At 38.2% G+C, this 16,373-nt stretch overlaps 1 protein-coding gene across 1 annotated transcript in view; it reads right to left on the bottom strand.

Moving 5' to 3' along the window:
* GSK3B (glycogen synthase kinase 3 beta) overlaps positions 1–16,373 on the bottom strand; it is a gene marked incomplete at its 5' end in the record, with an annotated part of 94,355 nt that overhangs the window by 37,532 nt on the left and 40,450 nt on the right. The window contains 3 exons of the mRNA XM_009998251.1: positions 8,752–8,858; positions 10,610–10,740; positions 13,709–13,819. Of these exons, the coding sequence (XP_009996553.1) occupies positions 8,752–8,858; positions 10,610–10,740; positions 13,709–13,819 (349 nt within the window). The remainder of the gene's footprint in view (positions 1–8,751; positions 8,859–10,609; positions 10,741–13,708; positions 13,820–16,373) is intronic.

The following is a 16,373-nucleotide window of genomic DNA, read 5'->3' as shown; positions in this document are numbered from 1 at the left end:
GAAAAGACCAGAGAACACTTGTCATCTGAAAATTAATAATTTCCCCAAATCCTGTGTTGATTTTGAATCACACTGATAATGCATTGATTCATAGTTATCATCTACCACAACAGCTGATGTTTTTACTGTTTCTGAATGTTTAATTGACTCAATTTTTCATCCATACATTGAAAGCATATATACACTAGCAGATGAACCAGTACAGCAAGTATTATTTGTATCCCGCAGTAGATGATGATTAAAGGATTTTGGAGACAGACTCTCAACTCACTCACATCAAAACCTAATCCTTACTCCAATTCCATCTCCAAACTTGGCTGGACAACAGAACTCCAAGCCATAGGTCAGGTCAACAGCATCCAGCAAAGAAGCCATTAAGTAATTTTCACACATATACCAAAAGTCCCAAGTTGTAGCTTGTAGCTACTCCTCTACTATACTATAAAGAAAATTTTCATAATCTATTACAGGTATATCTTCTTACATGTAAATAAGACAATTCAATATACAACAGCAACTTAAGAATGTATCTGAGGGTACGACAGAATATAGCATTTTATTTTTGGAATGTAGTTCATTTGAATCTAACAAAGCAAATGAAGTAAACACTCCATAGCGGATGTTTGTGAGAATTTGCTGTAAGTGCACACCAAATACTGAAGCTTAAGCTGCTCAACACACTACAAGTTTTGCACCTAGATGCAGAGGTAACTTTGTCCAAAAAAATGCATTGACTGTTAAGATTTCTAGAAAGTCATCATTTGTTCCATGTGTATCTGAAACCTTACACTGAAGTCTAATCTCAAAGAAGCAATCAGTAAAGATTTTTAACACCTGCAATTCTGTACTGCTGCAAAAGGGAAAAGAACAAAAACAGCCCCCTCCACCCATCTTTCTTTGAACTCTTGCCTACTTTTATAGGATAACCTTCACCTGCAAAATAACCGTAGCACCACTACAACTCAAAATGCAAATTTCTCGTCTGAAGAATGTTCCAATCCAAGATTATCTACACTAAAATAGAGATCCTTTAATGCCTTGGTGTATTTAAACTATACCATTGGGAAGCAGGATACACAAAATGTTGTATCCAGTTACGGCTAAAGGTCTGTGTTAAGGAGAATCTCTCTGACAAATCTCTAAGCAGTCACTTGGTCACAACCACTAGAGACCAATGCAAAAAATAATTCCAAAAAGCCTTTCAGAATGTCAAGATTGATAACAAAATAACTGCAAGTTAGAACGGGCTTTTCCTTCCCCCATTTCTAAATGAGAGAGGGGCTCTGCAAAGATACTTCCCCCTCTTCTCAAGACAGACATGGTTCCATTCAAAATAACAGCAGACAAAAAGCACTGCTCATTACTGCACCTTTCAAAATCAGCTGAATTATTTTGCAAGTCAAATGGATGCATTTTTATGTAATGCTTTACCACAAACATCGCATCAGGGTTTATCCTAAGAAGTAACTACTTAAAATACCAACAGCAACCAGAAGTAATCTGAAGTTTGGAATTCAAGACTCAACAAGCAAACAAACCAGGTTACACTTTTTGATCTTTTAGTCCTATTGAATAAAAGCTGATATGGCCACCTAAGTGCTAAGATCTCTTTTGGGCAGCAAATGAAGGTGGCATCACATAAAGAACATTAATTGCATCCGACTGCTAAACAACATCTCTCTGATAGCTTCTGCTGTTGGACCAACACATACCAAAAAATTATGTAAATAATCACTTTTAATGTCATCTCATACACACTAGGTTTATAGGAAATTACACAACAGTTCAACAGATAGCACAGACTTCTTCAGAAGTATTGAAGAAAGATGAAATGTACTAAGTAGAGTACTGTAACTGTAAAAAGTGTATGTAAACATTGAAGAGTTTCGAAAAAGCCAAATCCTTTACATTGCGCATAAAAAAAAAAGTGGTACTCCAAAGCTGTAATAATTATTTACAACTGCAATGCTTATTTTGCACTGAAAAAGAAACATTTATGGGGAGGAAAAGTATTTGACAGAACATACACAAACCCAAAGCACACATGACGGTAAGTCAGCATTCACAATTCACTTGCTTTTAAAATTTTGAAACTACATTAGCATGATTTTTTTCAAATTTGACTGTGGCTTTTAAAAACTGTTTTAAATAACCTTCTGGTCTGGCTGCTCAGTGAAGTTGGCTTAGTACCGTTTTATCCTTTTCCAGTCTCCCTAAATACCTTTGCATTCCATCAGCCAATTTTGGACAAGCCTGAAAGGCCTAAGTCTCAAATCCATTGCAGAAGTTTTGTAAAAACGGTGGGGAGAGCATGCATCAATGTTGGTACTGAGGAGAGGATGGCTCAGTCCCTGCAGGACACATAGGACTATCCCCAACCTTGCCAAACTGTGGCTGCAAACAAGCCAGGGGATGTGCAGGTCCTTGCTCAAGGAAGAAGCCCAAAGAAAACTAGTAGAGAGTATGTGAAAGAGTTGAGGGGATTGCAGGGGGACAGAGGACAAAAAAGGTTGCAGGGACATGATGAAATAGCTGTGTAAATCTAAGGAATACTTGTGGTATTTGTGATGGGTTTAATCCATATAACATACATCAGAAATTATGTAGTTCTTTCCTCATGTAGTGAAATCTTCCAAAACAGGTGATTTAAGGCCTTATTAAAAGTCTGGATAGTTCTTCTTTATTTGCTAGCACTTTTAACATGCACTTTTAATCCCAGCTTTTTTCCAGGAGCGTAGTTTCACTGACTTTCAAATTAGGACTTCGGCAATGTTCCCTGAGCAAGGAAGTGAACAAACCCTTGAAGCACCCTCAACAAAAGCCAGAGGGCAGAGGATAACTTCAGCTTCTCCAAGCAGGGATGGAAACAAACCACAATTTACATAGGTGTTTATACAACTCTGGTGAGCTATGCACAATATGTAAGAAATGCAGAAATTTCAGCTCTGCTGAAATTCGATGGAATTTATGCCATCGACTTTAACAGGACTAAAATTTGGCTCAAGGATGGTTTGTTCTGTCTTGGTTTTGTTTTGGTATTTTTCCCTTTGAACCTGGAGTTTTAAATTTAATCTTCCGAATTTGGATGGTAACATTCTTCCCAAGCCTGAAGTAAACAAGGTAGTGAATTTTATGTTCAATGACATGCCACCTGAGAGAAGCAATAAGGCAGTTAGTACTAGTTTTGGATAGCTCTTTCCAAGGCTATTTTCTGCCTCAGCACAGTCACAATTAACTACTATAGTTTAATAATCTTTCAAACAAGTCTGTGGTGTAACTACCTGCTCCTATGGGAGGAGCATTTTCTGAACTATTTCTTTTTAATATGTGAAATTTAATTAAGACAAAATATTCACATGCTTTAAACTAGTTAATAAACAAAGAGAGCCTTAACAGGAAAAACAAAGGTGGCAACACATTATCTTTATGCCAGGCTACTTGGGACAAAGTGAAATTTTACAAGAAAATACTGAAAAATACTGAAAGCTACATATTTTATATAGAAAAAAGGCAAAGGGTCACTTTCATCAAGTGCTTGGTGAAATGTAACCTAAGCAACATGGACAATAAATAAAACAGCCAGCCAAAAGCAACTTTCAAATAAGATTACTTCAGTTTGCTTTCACAGATTATAATAGTAGCAAATGCCACATCTTTCCTAAACTTAAGAACACTTAAACAAATACCATTATCACTTTACCTGCACTAAGCAAAGCCCATAAAAATTCATATAGCCTCTTATACAGTGAACTTTTCTTAAATCGAGTTTCTATTACTTTAATGATCTTCACAATTGTTAGCTGAACATTAACTTGCCTAGTAATATAATCTGTGTAATTGACTTGCTTTTGAATGCCATTCCAGCATTAAAGAATGGATGGAGGGGAAAAAAGAAAAATTGAAATAAAGGGATGAGAGCAGGCTCAAGTAAGACCTTCCCTTTATCTGACTCTTTATGGGGCATGTTTGCTTTCTACAGTTTCTTGCCCCCCCAACCCAGCTATTTTATCTCTGCATCACTATCCCTTGCTCTTGATTGATCTCCTCTGGAAACAAACTAGCAGGGAAGAAACCAGAAGCCAGAAAGGCAGCCTTAGGAAGTCGTAAAATCAGCAGCTTCTAGTTGCCAAATGCCAGAGCACAAAGTGCTTTTCATTGCTGCCTGTTTGGAACACTTTTGGGGATGTCAAAACTAGAGCAAAATTTTGGATTATGGATACACATGCTATGTCAGTGCAGGTTTTACAGATCAAGCCATCACAAATGCACAGATTACAGAGACAGAATAAGGCTGAAACCTGAAAATACCTGGAAAGCCATGCTCGTCACAGTACTTGGAACAAAAGTTAAGCACATGTATTTCTGCAATGAGGAGATGAAACTGCAATTGCAATGACAGAATAGTTCAGGAACTTATTCCTATGCTTATTATCAACATTGGAAGTTCCATCTGAGATGAGAGGCAAATACATTTCACTGTTTGGTAACAGGTTTGGGACACACCTTGTGATGGTTCTTCTGCAAGAAACCCTGAGACAGTCTAAATACACATGCCTTCAGAGGAGCTTCTGCTCCAGATTGCTGAAGTAAAATATTCTCTCCCTCCATTTTAGTGCTTTCTAGGAAAGCGAATTAATAACTTCATGATATTTATTTTTGGAGACCCCAAGAGAAGCCAGTAATACAGCTACATAGACCAATCTTTCCCTGGAAGTGGCTATAAATGTTCCCTCTGGAACACTCTCAATTCCTGCCAGTCCACTGATAAAAGGTGCAGAGACCAGCAGACCCCTGTTATCAGAAGTACCTGCACCTTCTGGTGAGGCCCATCAGCTAACTTAGTAAAAAGATGTATGTTGTGGGGGTAGACCTTAACTGCACAGCTTCTTTTTATACAAAAGGATCACTTGGCAACAGAAACATCTGCACCCACCCCAGCTCCAGTGGCTATGTTTGTCCCTGGATGTGGTAGGGGAATGTGGGCAGCCATCCCATGTTTTTTCAGCAGACAGCAGCACCCATATGACCAGTGCAGCCAGCTGCATGGCAGCAACATGCTCTAGGATGGCATAGCACACACAGACCTTCAAGGAAGAAGATTCAGCCAAAATGCTGTCAAAGGACAGCTGAAGGGCTTAGTTTGGGAAAAAAAACAAAACCCCAAACAAAAAAACCCAAAAAACAAAAAGAAGCACCAAAACCTCCTACAAATTGGCTGCAGGACAAAACTACATGCCAGCCTTAGGGACATGCATACACTTGTAGAATTCACAGTCAAAGGTGCACAAAGGCTCAAATTGTACAAGTATGAAGGCACCCAAGAGATGTGAATGCTTGTGTATGACCACTGAAAAATCCTTTACCTTTGTAACGCAGGTGGATGATGCAGCTATTGTGGGCTTGAATTTGTAGCTATTTGGCAACAGGGATTATTTTAAAACTTGAACAGGTAACTTCCCAGGTTATTATTTTAATAATAGACCCATGTCTCCTGGATGACACACACAGAAGCATTAAGTGCAGTAAATGTGTTTCAATTCTAATCTTCCTATCATACATATTTATATACAGCACTAATATAGCACTTTACAAAAGTGCAGCAAACACTTGTAATCTCTGAGTTGTTTTTAAAGGGATCTTTTGGGTTATAATTTCAGTCATGCACTTTGAAATAAAACCACAGAAGTTAAAAGTCAGTTTACTGTTCTGTTGTGACACCCAGGATGAAAAGAGATCCTGGAAACAACTTCAGTTCTGCTACACTGAAAAGCAAGTAACTTTGCAAGGACAAACTTGTATATTAAAAGAGTCTAGACGAAGCCAGACAGCCTAATGCAATTCCCGGTTACAGTGCTAAACAAGATGACTAGCTACTGACATGGTCATGATGGAGTTTGTCAGCCTTGGGCCACCACAGTGTCACTGCTTATGTTTAAAAAGCACTACTTGTTCAGAAATACTTCCAATATTTAGTTATATTTTATTACTTCCAATAATTACAATTTTATTGCAGCATCATAAGCTCTGCGTTAACGTTAACCAACAAGAAAAACCTTAGAAAACACTTGGATGCCTCACAGATAACATAAAAAAAGTTCTACTTAGACCACTTTATATTCTTCTTTTATTTTTAATGTAGTTTTAAGATAGCGTATCTAAACAGAAGAGGGAAGATCCCTACCTTACATTTAAGCTCAGTTATTCTTACAACACACGCAAGTAGACTCTTATATAGAGAAAAAGACTTTATAGAGGGAAAGGCTACTGTGCTAACAATTCAGAAGAAAACAAGAACTAAAAACCACAAGCATGTCTATATTAAAAGCAAAGAGTTTAAAAAGCAGTATTACAATACTGAAGCATTTCACAGTTCCCTGTACTTGGAGGTCTTCATAAAGTACTGACAATTAAATCTTCCTTCCTCTCTCCTTTTAAGAAACCTACCTGTGCTTGTTTGTTGGTGTACAAATACTGCTGGTTGAGTTTGGATGAGCAATCCTATGTGAAATAGGGAAGAATTTTCACTAAGTGCTGTAGCTGCCTATCTAGCAAGAACTAAGGAATTCTGTGGTATTTAGTACCACTGGCAACAGCAGCATTACAAACCCCTGGATTTTCTTGCATATTAACAGAACACAGAAGCTGCAAAGTAAGTTGTAAAAAGCATTTATCACTTCTCAGCTCTCAAATGCAAAGATTCTCTTGAGAAGGAAGTGGAGGGAGAAAAGAATAGGACGGAAAGAGTATCTGCTGAACTTAATTTTTAAGCTATTCTGTGCAAGTTTCAGAAAAGGGCCTTGGGGGGACAAGGGTTTTTTGAGGGAATATGAGAAAGTCTGAACCATGACTGAAATTCATTATGTTTTTGGCAAGTGGCAAATGGACTCCTCACTTTAGAATTATATTTTTATTAGAACTATTTTAGAGATTAAGAGTGGAAAAGGCTGCCCAGGGAGGTGGTAGGGTCACCATCCCTGGAAGCATTTCAAAGAAATGTAGATATAAATAAATGTAGATATAGTGCTTAGTGATGTGATTTAAGCACTGAATGGGTAAATCAGGTTATGGTAGGGGGATTTAGGTTATGGTTGGACTTGATGATCTTCAAGGTCTCTTCCAACCAGGATGATTCTATGATAAGAAAACAAAAATGGGAAAAGCAACTTTAAAAAGGTTCTGCAAGAAATGATCTTAAAGTGACTATGCAGTTAGAGCAAGAGACATTTTTCAGGCTTATCTATAAAGCAGTCTTTTCTGGTGATGCCTAAAATACTTGTTCTATGCAGCTATCCTCTGAAACAAGTTGTCTCAGTGCACTCTGATAACACAGCCGAGCCAATCTGTTAGCTCTCAGCTGACAAGATGTCAACCAGGATCAGCTGCCATAATCTCACTCACAAGCTCCCACCACTTGGCTTTCACCTGGGCTCTGCTGCTTATCAGACTACACAGTAATGCAGATTCAACTCACTAATGCAGCAGAAAGTTAACCTAACCGAAAGTCTCTTATCAGTTGAGGCTCAATGGGCATATTAAGCAGCCAACCATGAGAGCTAGGGTATGCAGGGACAAGAAAGAGTAGGGCTGGGGCTGCCACTTTTGGCAGCATCCAACCATTATATAAGTTCTGCTCTTTTATCTTTATTGTGCCATGAGTTTCCACAGACTTCTTACAGTTCTGCCTCTTTTTCTTCTACTAGGGAGATGCACAAGTGTTTCTACAGTACATACTGAAAAATAACTAACAGGAAAAAAATGAGTGAGAGCAGGTAAATCTTCAGAAATGTTTCTAGTTTCAAAGAACTGCAGAGTTGAAAGGAACCCACCAGCCAGAGTTGGAACATGCTAACTTTAAACACACTTTAACTGGTTATAAATATATTCTGCCAAGACTTCATAGTGATCTCCAAATCATTTTGGACATATTAAGCCTTGCCTAAGCAACTCAAGCCCATAAGCAAGGAAAATGCTTAGAATAATAGTGGGGAACTCCACAGCCAAATCCCATCTCTTTAGCACTAGCACTCACAAGCAGCCCACAGACAGTGGTTCATTTTTTTACTTCCCTTCTTGCTATTCACTTATAGGACTCCATGGTAAGAAAACCTGGAGTTTCTGTCCTTTACCAAAACCCCAGCTTCCATAACATTTTCATCACACAGTTATGTGCGAGGTAATAGAAACAAGTCTTCTTTGTGTTCAAAATTAGTGACTGAAGGACAGTAAAAGTTAACAGAATAAGGTGAGTCAAAAAGATTGCCTTACACAACATATTGTCAAGAGAGTTTAAAGCAAATATTAGGCCACATTTTCCCTGCCACTAAAAACACTTTACTAAAAGCCAAGTTAAAAAGTTACAATTATTTATGTCTAAATCATAGCATATCAAAAGCAGTAGTTGATATTTCCATAGTAATTCTTTACAGTTATTTTAAGTACACACAATGCTTTTTCAGCTTCAAATCTCATACCTGCATTTAAACTAAATAGCAAAATTAGTTGGAGACTTGGGGAATGTTTTGTTTGAAATTGTATTTCCCCCCATACATTAAAAAAGCCCCTTCCTTAATGTCATTGACACTGAAATCTCAAAAGGCATAGAAATCAGAGCAGCCATCTACAAAATTCATGCATTTAATTAAGAAATTGTACCTAACCTTTTACAATAAAATTCTGCCTCTGGAGATTATATCCAAGATTTTTGGAAACCTTTACATTTAACTACAGATTTAAACAAATACAGATACCTACCTATACTGGAGGTATAATCGGTGGCTCCAAAGATCAACTCTGGTGCCCTGTAGTACCGAGAGCAGATGTATGAGACATTAGGTTCTCCACGAACCAGCTGTTTTGCACTGAAAAAGAAACAAAATGACAAAAAAATACAACAAAATAACAAAAATAATACAATAGTATTTCAGTACTGAATAGTTTTACAATATTGCAGTGCAGACCAACTCTCTTCACCCACCCTCAATTCTTAAATGCTCAAGTACCATGTTCTTCTAAGCTGATGCAAGCCATAGACTCCATGAAATCAGCCAAATCCATTAAGCAGCTAACCTCATACTGGACATAGCAAAGGCAAGTCTGACTACAATGTAGGTGTTAGAAGAGTCAGATTTTTGGCTGGAAGCTGTCTTTCATCAGGTAGAAAGGTTTGTTTAGAAAGAAAAAGAGAACAGAAGACGGTTCAGTCAAACGTAGTTATCTTTAAAAGTTAAAAAGTTCTGGATATGCACCAGAACTGAATGTTTTGTTGGTCGGGGTTTTTTTGTGATTTGTTGTTTTTGTTTTAGTTTCTATCAGAATAATCTGGCTCTTTGCCATTTAAGGGAGTGTGTTATGAGGTGACAAAAGGAAAAAAAATTGCCATTGTAGTCACATGTTCATGTCCACAATTAATATGAAAGGCTTCATTTATACTGCAAGAGATCAGCCACAAAATTTTATCTACAATATTGCCATAATCACTACCTTTGGAAGAATGTAAGAAAATAAAGGATCATGAGAGCACACTACTTTTGGCGTCTATGGACATACTGTACTTCTTAACACTAAGCATTAGATGGGAATGAGCTGGAAGACAAAACTGGCCTTTCAGAAATACAACGTTCACTAAGCAGAACCAAACTCAGCAGCGTGGCAAGGAAGCCAAACCCAATGTCTTGCCTTCCAGAAAGCCTCTGAGGAAGAAGCACTCCCACCACCCATTTAGCCTGCTTTAGAAAGTGTCAGTTTTGTGTTCTATATAGAAAATACAATCAACAAATTCCTCCTGTTAACACAGAGAAAGTTCCACCTTTTTATGCACTGTTACTTTTGAGCTTCAGTGCAATTCCTATTTTGCTCCAACACCATTCAGGCAGACCTGAGGAAGGAGATTGCCAAACCCACCAGGCATGATGATACACTGCTTGAATAACCATCATCTGACATTCCCTCCCCCTCACTACAGGCAAGTGAATTTAACAACAGCAGCTTCCATGACCTCTCGCATGTATGCCCTATTTTTGTCTGCAAAGTTATAATACAATCTAAAGACTGAACTCTCCTGGAGAGAAATCTGTCTTCTGTCTTGGTTAGGATTTCTAAAATACCTGTATCACTTCTAAGATGAGGCTGGACTTCCAGAGGTGTTTCATTTGAACAGATACTGGAAATAAATGTGCTGTTGGAAAGTAGGATACAGACATCCACTAAGAGCTTCAATGAGAAGTGCAGCTACAGTACTTGAATTGGCTTACACACAAGTAGACTAATAAAGTGTAACAAGCCTTTGTAGGTTACTATGCCACTATGCCTGTCTGTTCTTCCCCAACCACATTTCAACCTAGTATTTGGTTGTATTTTTCCATGGCACAGTACTTTATGTGATGGCATACTAATTTTCTGTTTCTAATACCTGCAGAAATAACAGGCTTTGACTAAACTCATTCCCTCTTGATATCCTTTTCAAGCCTCTCCCTGCCCCCTCTATTAATTCATTTTGAGAGGAAAACAGAGTATTGATAACTTCCTCTCTCAAAACAACAAACTCACTTGCACTCAGATTCACTGTGAAGGAAGCTATTTACACCAGGATTTAGGCTACAGATGCACTTACCTTCCGAAGTCGCAGAGTTTTAGAACAGCTGTATCAGGGTCCAGCAAGAGGTTTTGTGGTTTTATATCCCGGTGGCAGATCCCAAAGGAATGGATATAGGCTAAACTCCGGAACAGCTGATACATGTACAACTGGAAAACAGAAACATTGCCTAAGACACACTTCCACAGTCAGAACAGGACACACAATTAATTTAGCAAAAATTCTTATTAGAAGAAAATCACCCAAAAAATACCCTACCAAATGCATATTAGCACTATGACAATGGGTAAGGTAAGATGGGTAAGACATTCACATACCTTCCTGACCCACCCTTTGCCACATATCCACAGGTGGTGTTTAAAATTGTTCATTTGTCCTTTTAAAAACATGCACAATCCAAAAATTTAAAACATAATAATTGTGCCAGCTTTTCAACATTTATGAATAGTAGCAGTAATAAAAAACACAGAAAATGAAGGTGTTTCTGTTTGCTTTATAAATCAACCTCTTCAGAGAAATGAAGCATTCCAGGGTATTAAAACACAAAACTAAAAAAACCAAACCAAACCAAAAAACAAACTAGTAAAGAAATATGCCCTCCAAAACCCCAACGAAAGCCCTTTAGCTGATGAAGTTATTAACAACATATTAAATATTGTCCAAGGACCACGGTAGTGTCCTGGCCTGTCTGTCATCTGAGTCAGTCTCCCAGTTTCTCTTGGTGAGGTGACAGACTAACTTAATTTCAAATCTCCAGGCAAAGAGAGAAGGCAAAATCAACTGTTCAGAATAATTTTATAGAAGACACAGCAAACATGTAAGCTGAGGAAGTTTTCTCTGTCCTCTTTCCAAAGCTGGCTAACCCCTTAGCAAGGAGGAATAAAGCAAGGGGAGACATTATGAAACTAAGAGCTTCAGAGGGCAAGACTAAAGGGCACTGGGAGGATGTCCAGCTGCTGGAGCCACATACTTTTGGATAGTGAAGATAAAGAGCTGATGGACACAGGGCTGTATAGCAAATACAGTCAAAAAGGCATGGCAAGCCCTGTTTCAAGGTTGACAACAGGCTGCCACGTTGTTATCTTTATTGTGTCCCCTGCAAGGTTCCACTTAAAATCAAGCTACAGGGAGGATATTGTACTGGAAATGTACCTCCACAGTTTCCTTTTCTAAGCACATTCTCCACCTTTAACGGTCTATAAAGCCAGATGTAATTACTAGATACTGATATTGGGTCATGTTTGTCTCACTTTCACCACTATCTTCGTCCTTACACTCTCTCTCTCCCTTGTTTTTTCTTGTTTGTTTGGCGGGCAAGGTAGAAGTAGGAGAATTGCCTGAATTTTGGCTGTAGGTCTTAAGTTTTCATATTTGTTTCTGAAAACCACAACTCTGCACAAAGAAAAGCAAACAAAACATGTTTTCTGAATTGCCTGTTCTAGACACGTTGAGTAAGTATTGTGCAAGGGTATTGCAAAATAATCCAAAAGATTGCTCTAACTTGAGGAGTCAACACATGGGATTTAGGAAGTATGCCTTTCATCTCCACACAGCAAACCCAAAATTTCCAAGAATTTCTTACAGCATGTTAGAAGTTACAAATAAAAGTTAACAAAAAGACTACTAGAAAAGCTTCCTTGCTGGTGTTTTCTTAACAGTTTATTTGTAACCGGGAGGAGAGCATCTCTCTGCCTGCCTAGGTATCAACCAGAAGTAAACAAATATGTATGATCTGATCTTCTGTAGCCAAGAAAAACTGCAAAAGCTTTACTGACATCAAGATAATGTGATCTTTTAAAATACGAGATTATTAGAAGCTTGCCTTGCTAGAAAAATACCAACAGCCTTCCAGGCTACCTGGAATGGGAAGTCCCAATTATCCAGCAAGATGAAGACCTTAAGCAACATTTTCCCTCAAAGTATAAGTAAGTACCATTTTTCCTAAGTCCCCATAATGAAAAACAATTAGGCCAAGCATACTGACAGAAGACATAAAAAATGTATCAAAAGCTAAGCTAACAAATTTTGAGGATAGTATAACCCAAAGACAAGCTTTTCTACCAACAGAACAAACAGAAAGACTTCACAGTAGGAATTCTACTGCTGGATTATGAGATTCCAGTTCCGATTATTGCAGAGACATACCATTTACAATTTACGTGTATGCAGCTATGGTACAACACTTTTTTTATTAAAATAATTACTGTTTGTAGCTTTCATCTTTATAACTTTCATCTTCATAACTTTCATCTTCTTTCAATCAGAACCAAGCTTTTTCTTAAGCCCACCCTCATGTTCAGCATTTGAGTCTTAGAGAGGAGTCTGGATAATTCAATATGAACCAGTAATATTTGTTGCTGATTTCCATTTAATGTTACCGGGATGACATGTTAACAAGTTAATGCCATGTGAAAACATGATCATAGACCAGTGTGTGGATTGAAGTCACGATCAATATATGAAATGGAACTACAAGACCCAAGTGAGTCCCTTGTTTGACAAAAAATAATGACAAAAAAAAAGTTATATTCATTTTAACTCCTTTGTAAGAGATGACAAAAGATGCAGACAACTTAAATGAGGTTTTGAGGCTACAATGTGCATACAAACATCCTACACCACACATGATGAGTGAATGAGCTCCAAGTGGGGATAAAAATAGGCCTTTCAAGCCCACAAGAGAAACACATGAACTTTCACTCATATGTCAGGAAAAGGGGGAGATAACAAATAAGAGAACACAATTCTTCCTAACATCCTCTCTTGAGTTTCTGACCTTTGCACTATTGTGTCTTCATCATCTCAGGAAACTGAAGCTGCTAATCTGGCTGGTGTCAGCCTCTAAGCTGCTTAAAAACCAAAACACTTCCCCTACACTCAGTCTCCCCCATCCATTCTAAGATTTTTGTATAGCAAGAAATCAAAAGTGTTGCTTTAACCCTCTGCCTTCTATTGTTCCTTTGCTATAAAAACTAAGAAGTTGTGTTTTTTTTCCTTGCCTCAAGATGTATGAAGTCTTAAAAATTGCAGAAAATTAATTATTTCAGAAAAGATGTATCCACAGAGTCTCTTCCAGTAATATCCTTCTTCATCTAACCATATCTACCAGTTACGTACCTTGACATAAATCATAGGGAGTGTCTGTTTGGCCCGACTATAATGTCTGGCAACTCTGTATACTGTTTCAGGAACGTAGTCCAGCACCAAGTTGAGGTACACCTCATCTTTCTGAAAGAGAATAGAGAAAAAATAGTTTTAAAAAAATCAGCAATAGATTTGAGGTACAATTACAGCATTCAGAGAAGTCAAGAGGATAAGAAAGCCATAGACATTTTAAGAACATGTATTCTGTGGGCATGTGAGCTGCCACCAAACTATTTTTCTGTTGAGCTTTGTACTTGTGCACTAATACTGAAGTCAAACTTATGTTTAAGGTCACATTAATTCATATGGTCTCCAACATAAAGCATTTTCTGGTTATAAATGCTGACAAGGATATAATTGTTCTGCCCATTCAGTATTTTCGTTGGGAGATATTTCAAGGTGACACCCTCATCATTATTTAAAGCATTCTATTAACCCATTAGTACTTTACCTGCCAAAACCCAAGAAGTGCAAGTTGAAAAGTCCCAAACTCACTCCTCACAACAACACACACACACACAAAGTTAAAAAATGCTACATCTTTTAGAAATGTTACTTTGATTTTAATGAATTCTTAGCTACTAAGGGATTAATAATACATACTAACAATTAAGGAACAGTAAGCCAGCATTAACATGTGTAACCTTTTTGTTTACATGCATTTCCATGTTTCAGTTACCTCCAACTTAAACCCTGCTAACTTACTCACGGCAAAAAAGAACAAGACAGAAACTAGTACTAGAGTAACACTTCTGATGTCTAGGATCAGGTCCGTGTGAACATAGTACAGAGAAACAACAAAAAGTAGATTTACAATAAGGTACTTTGTTACAGAATACATTAACAAAGGAAAGAAGTAACAAGGGGGAATTAAGTGTCAAAGTACTATAATCAGATAGAGCCTAATTGTGGAACTGAGAATTCAGAAGTAAAACAGGTCTTAAAAAGACTTCTGATACTTCAATGCAGTCCTCTATGCAAATTCTGCCAGAACTGTGAATACATTTAGTTTTGGGGGCTGGGTATAATTAGCTACATCAACATGCAAAACTATTTTTGAAAGCTAGATGAATTAACCAGAAGTAACCTCCCCTGTGCTTGCTTTATTAACAGCTAGATCTTTCTACAGAGAAAGACAATGCACTAAGTGGATGGAAACAGTACAGAACTCTCGGATCTTCAACTTGAGACCCCTGTCAGGCGGCTCATAGCCGATTCACTGGCTATGAATCTTAATACTTGAAACCAAACCTTATTTAGCTACAGCAGTTTAATAACATTATTGCGACTAAAAGCATCACATCAAGCATGGAGTGTGGTGTGTTGCTCTCACAGGACTCTGTTTTCCTCACTTGCCTCCTGCTTCAGCAAAGAGCAGCAGACTCCAGTGAATAAACAAACAGTACATGGTAGCACACAGAAATACACACTTTTAGAGTACATCATACGCAAAGCACTGCTGTTTCTGTGTGTTGTTGAAGACTCAATTAAAAATCACTATTCACCATTACTTGACAAACTTGTATTTTCAGGACATTTTAATAGCTCACCAATGCCTCCTAATAGGCCAAGTCACATTGCAAGACCCTGCCTACATTACTTTTCCCTATATAAAGACACTGGTTTTACTATCATTGCTTAAATTATGGTGGTAATAGCGCCAGCACTATGCAAATGCCAGTGGCCCATTAACTCCTGTTCTTATGGTAACTCTCCAAAATAATCAAGTTGCAGCAGACTTCAAAACCCTGCCTACACTGGGGCTTCTTTCACTTCTATCCAAGTAACTGGGTAACAACATGAGGAAACTTGGGGACCAGGCCGGAGAATGAACTTTTGGATGAAGGGACAGCTATCAGCAGTGCAGAAGAAAGGGCAGATGGCTCTGGAGCTCCATGGATGTGCAAATGTACACAAGAAAACAATGTACTTCTATTTTAGCACTTTCCTTTTTGCAACAAGGTAAGTTCTTCTTTTCCTGACTCTCACTTCAAGCCAATAAAAATCCACCATTTCTTATGTCAAGAGCTTTTAAGGTATAAAATATAAAATACATAAAATAAATGCCTTGAAAAATCAAAGTTAGCTTATGCCTGGTAAAGCAACCTGTACTTCACAAGAAAAAAGTCTCATCGATATTAATTCTGTTTGATTTGGTGTAGATAAAACCTGATTAACATGTTGAATGCTTGTGTCATGGTTTGGGCCTAACACAACAACAACGAAACAGCCACCTGGCCACCCACTCAACTCCGCTGCCCCTCACGCTCCCACCCCCGTCCTGCACACAAACACACTGTGGGACAGGAAGGACAAAGACCAACTAGAAGCTCATGGGTCGAGACAAGGGGCAGGGAGGGTTCTTCACTGATTAAGGTTATGGGCAAAACAAACTCAACTTGGGGAAAAAGAATAATTTCATTTCACACTCATCAAACACACAGAGGACACAAACAACCCATAGAGCAGGGCTTGCCTACGTTATTCCACCCCTCCCTTCTTCCCGGGCCCAAATCACTTTGTTCCCGGTTTCTCTCCCTCCTTCCCCCCAGTGGCACAGGGAGACAGGGGATGGGGTTTAGAGTCAGTTCACAGGCTGGTGGTTCCTGCTGCTCCTTTCTTCTCAGGAAGAAGGATT

Source organism: Chaetura pelagica, unplaced genomic scaffold (assembly GCF_000747805.2).
Source record: "Chaetura pelagica isolate M959 unplaced genomic scaffold, ChaPel_1.0 scaffold65, whole genome shotgun sequence".
Classification (NCBI taxonomy): Eukaryota; Metazoa; Chordata; class Aves; order Apodiformes; family Apodidae; genus Chaetura; species Chaetura pelagica.
This window is presented reverse-complemented; position numbering and strand designations above follow the sequence as displayed.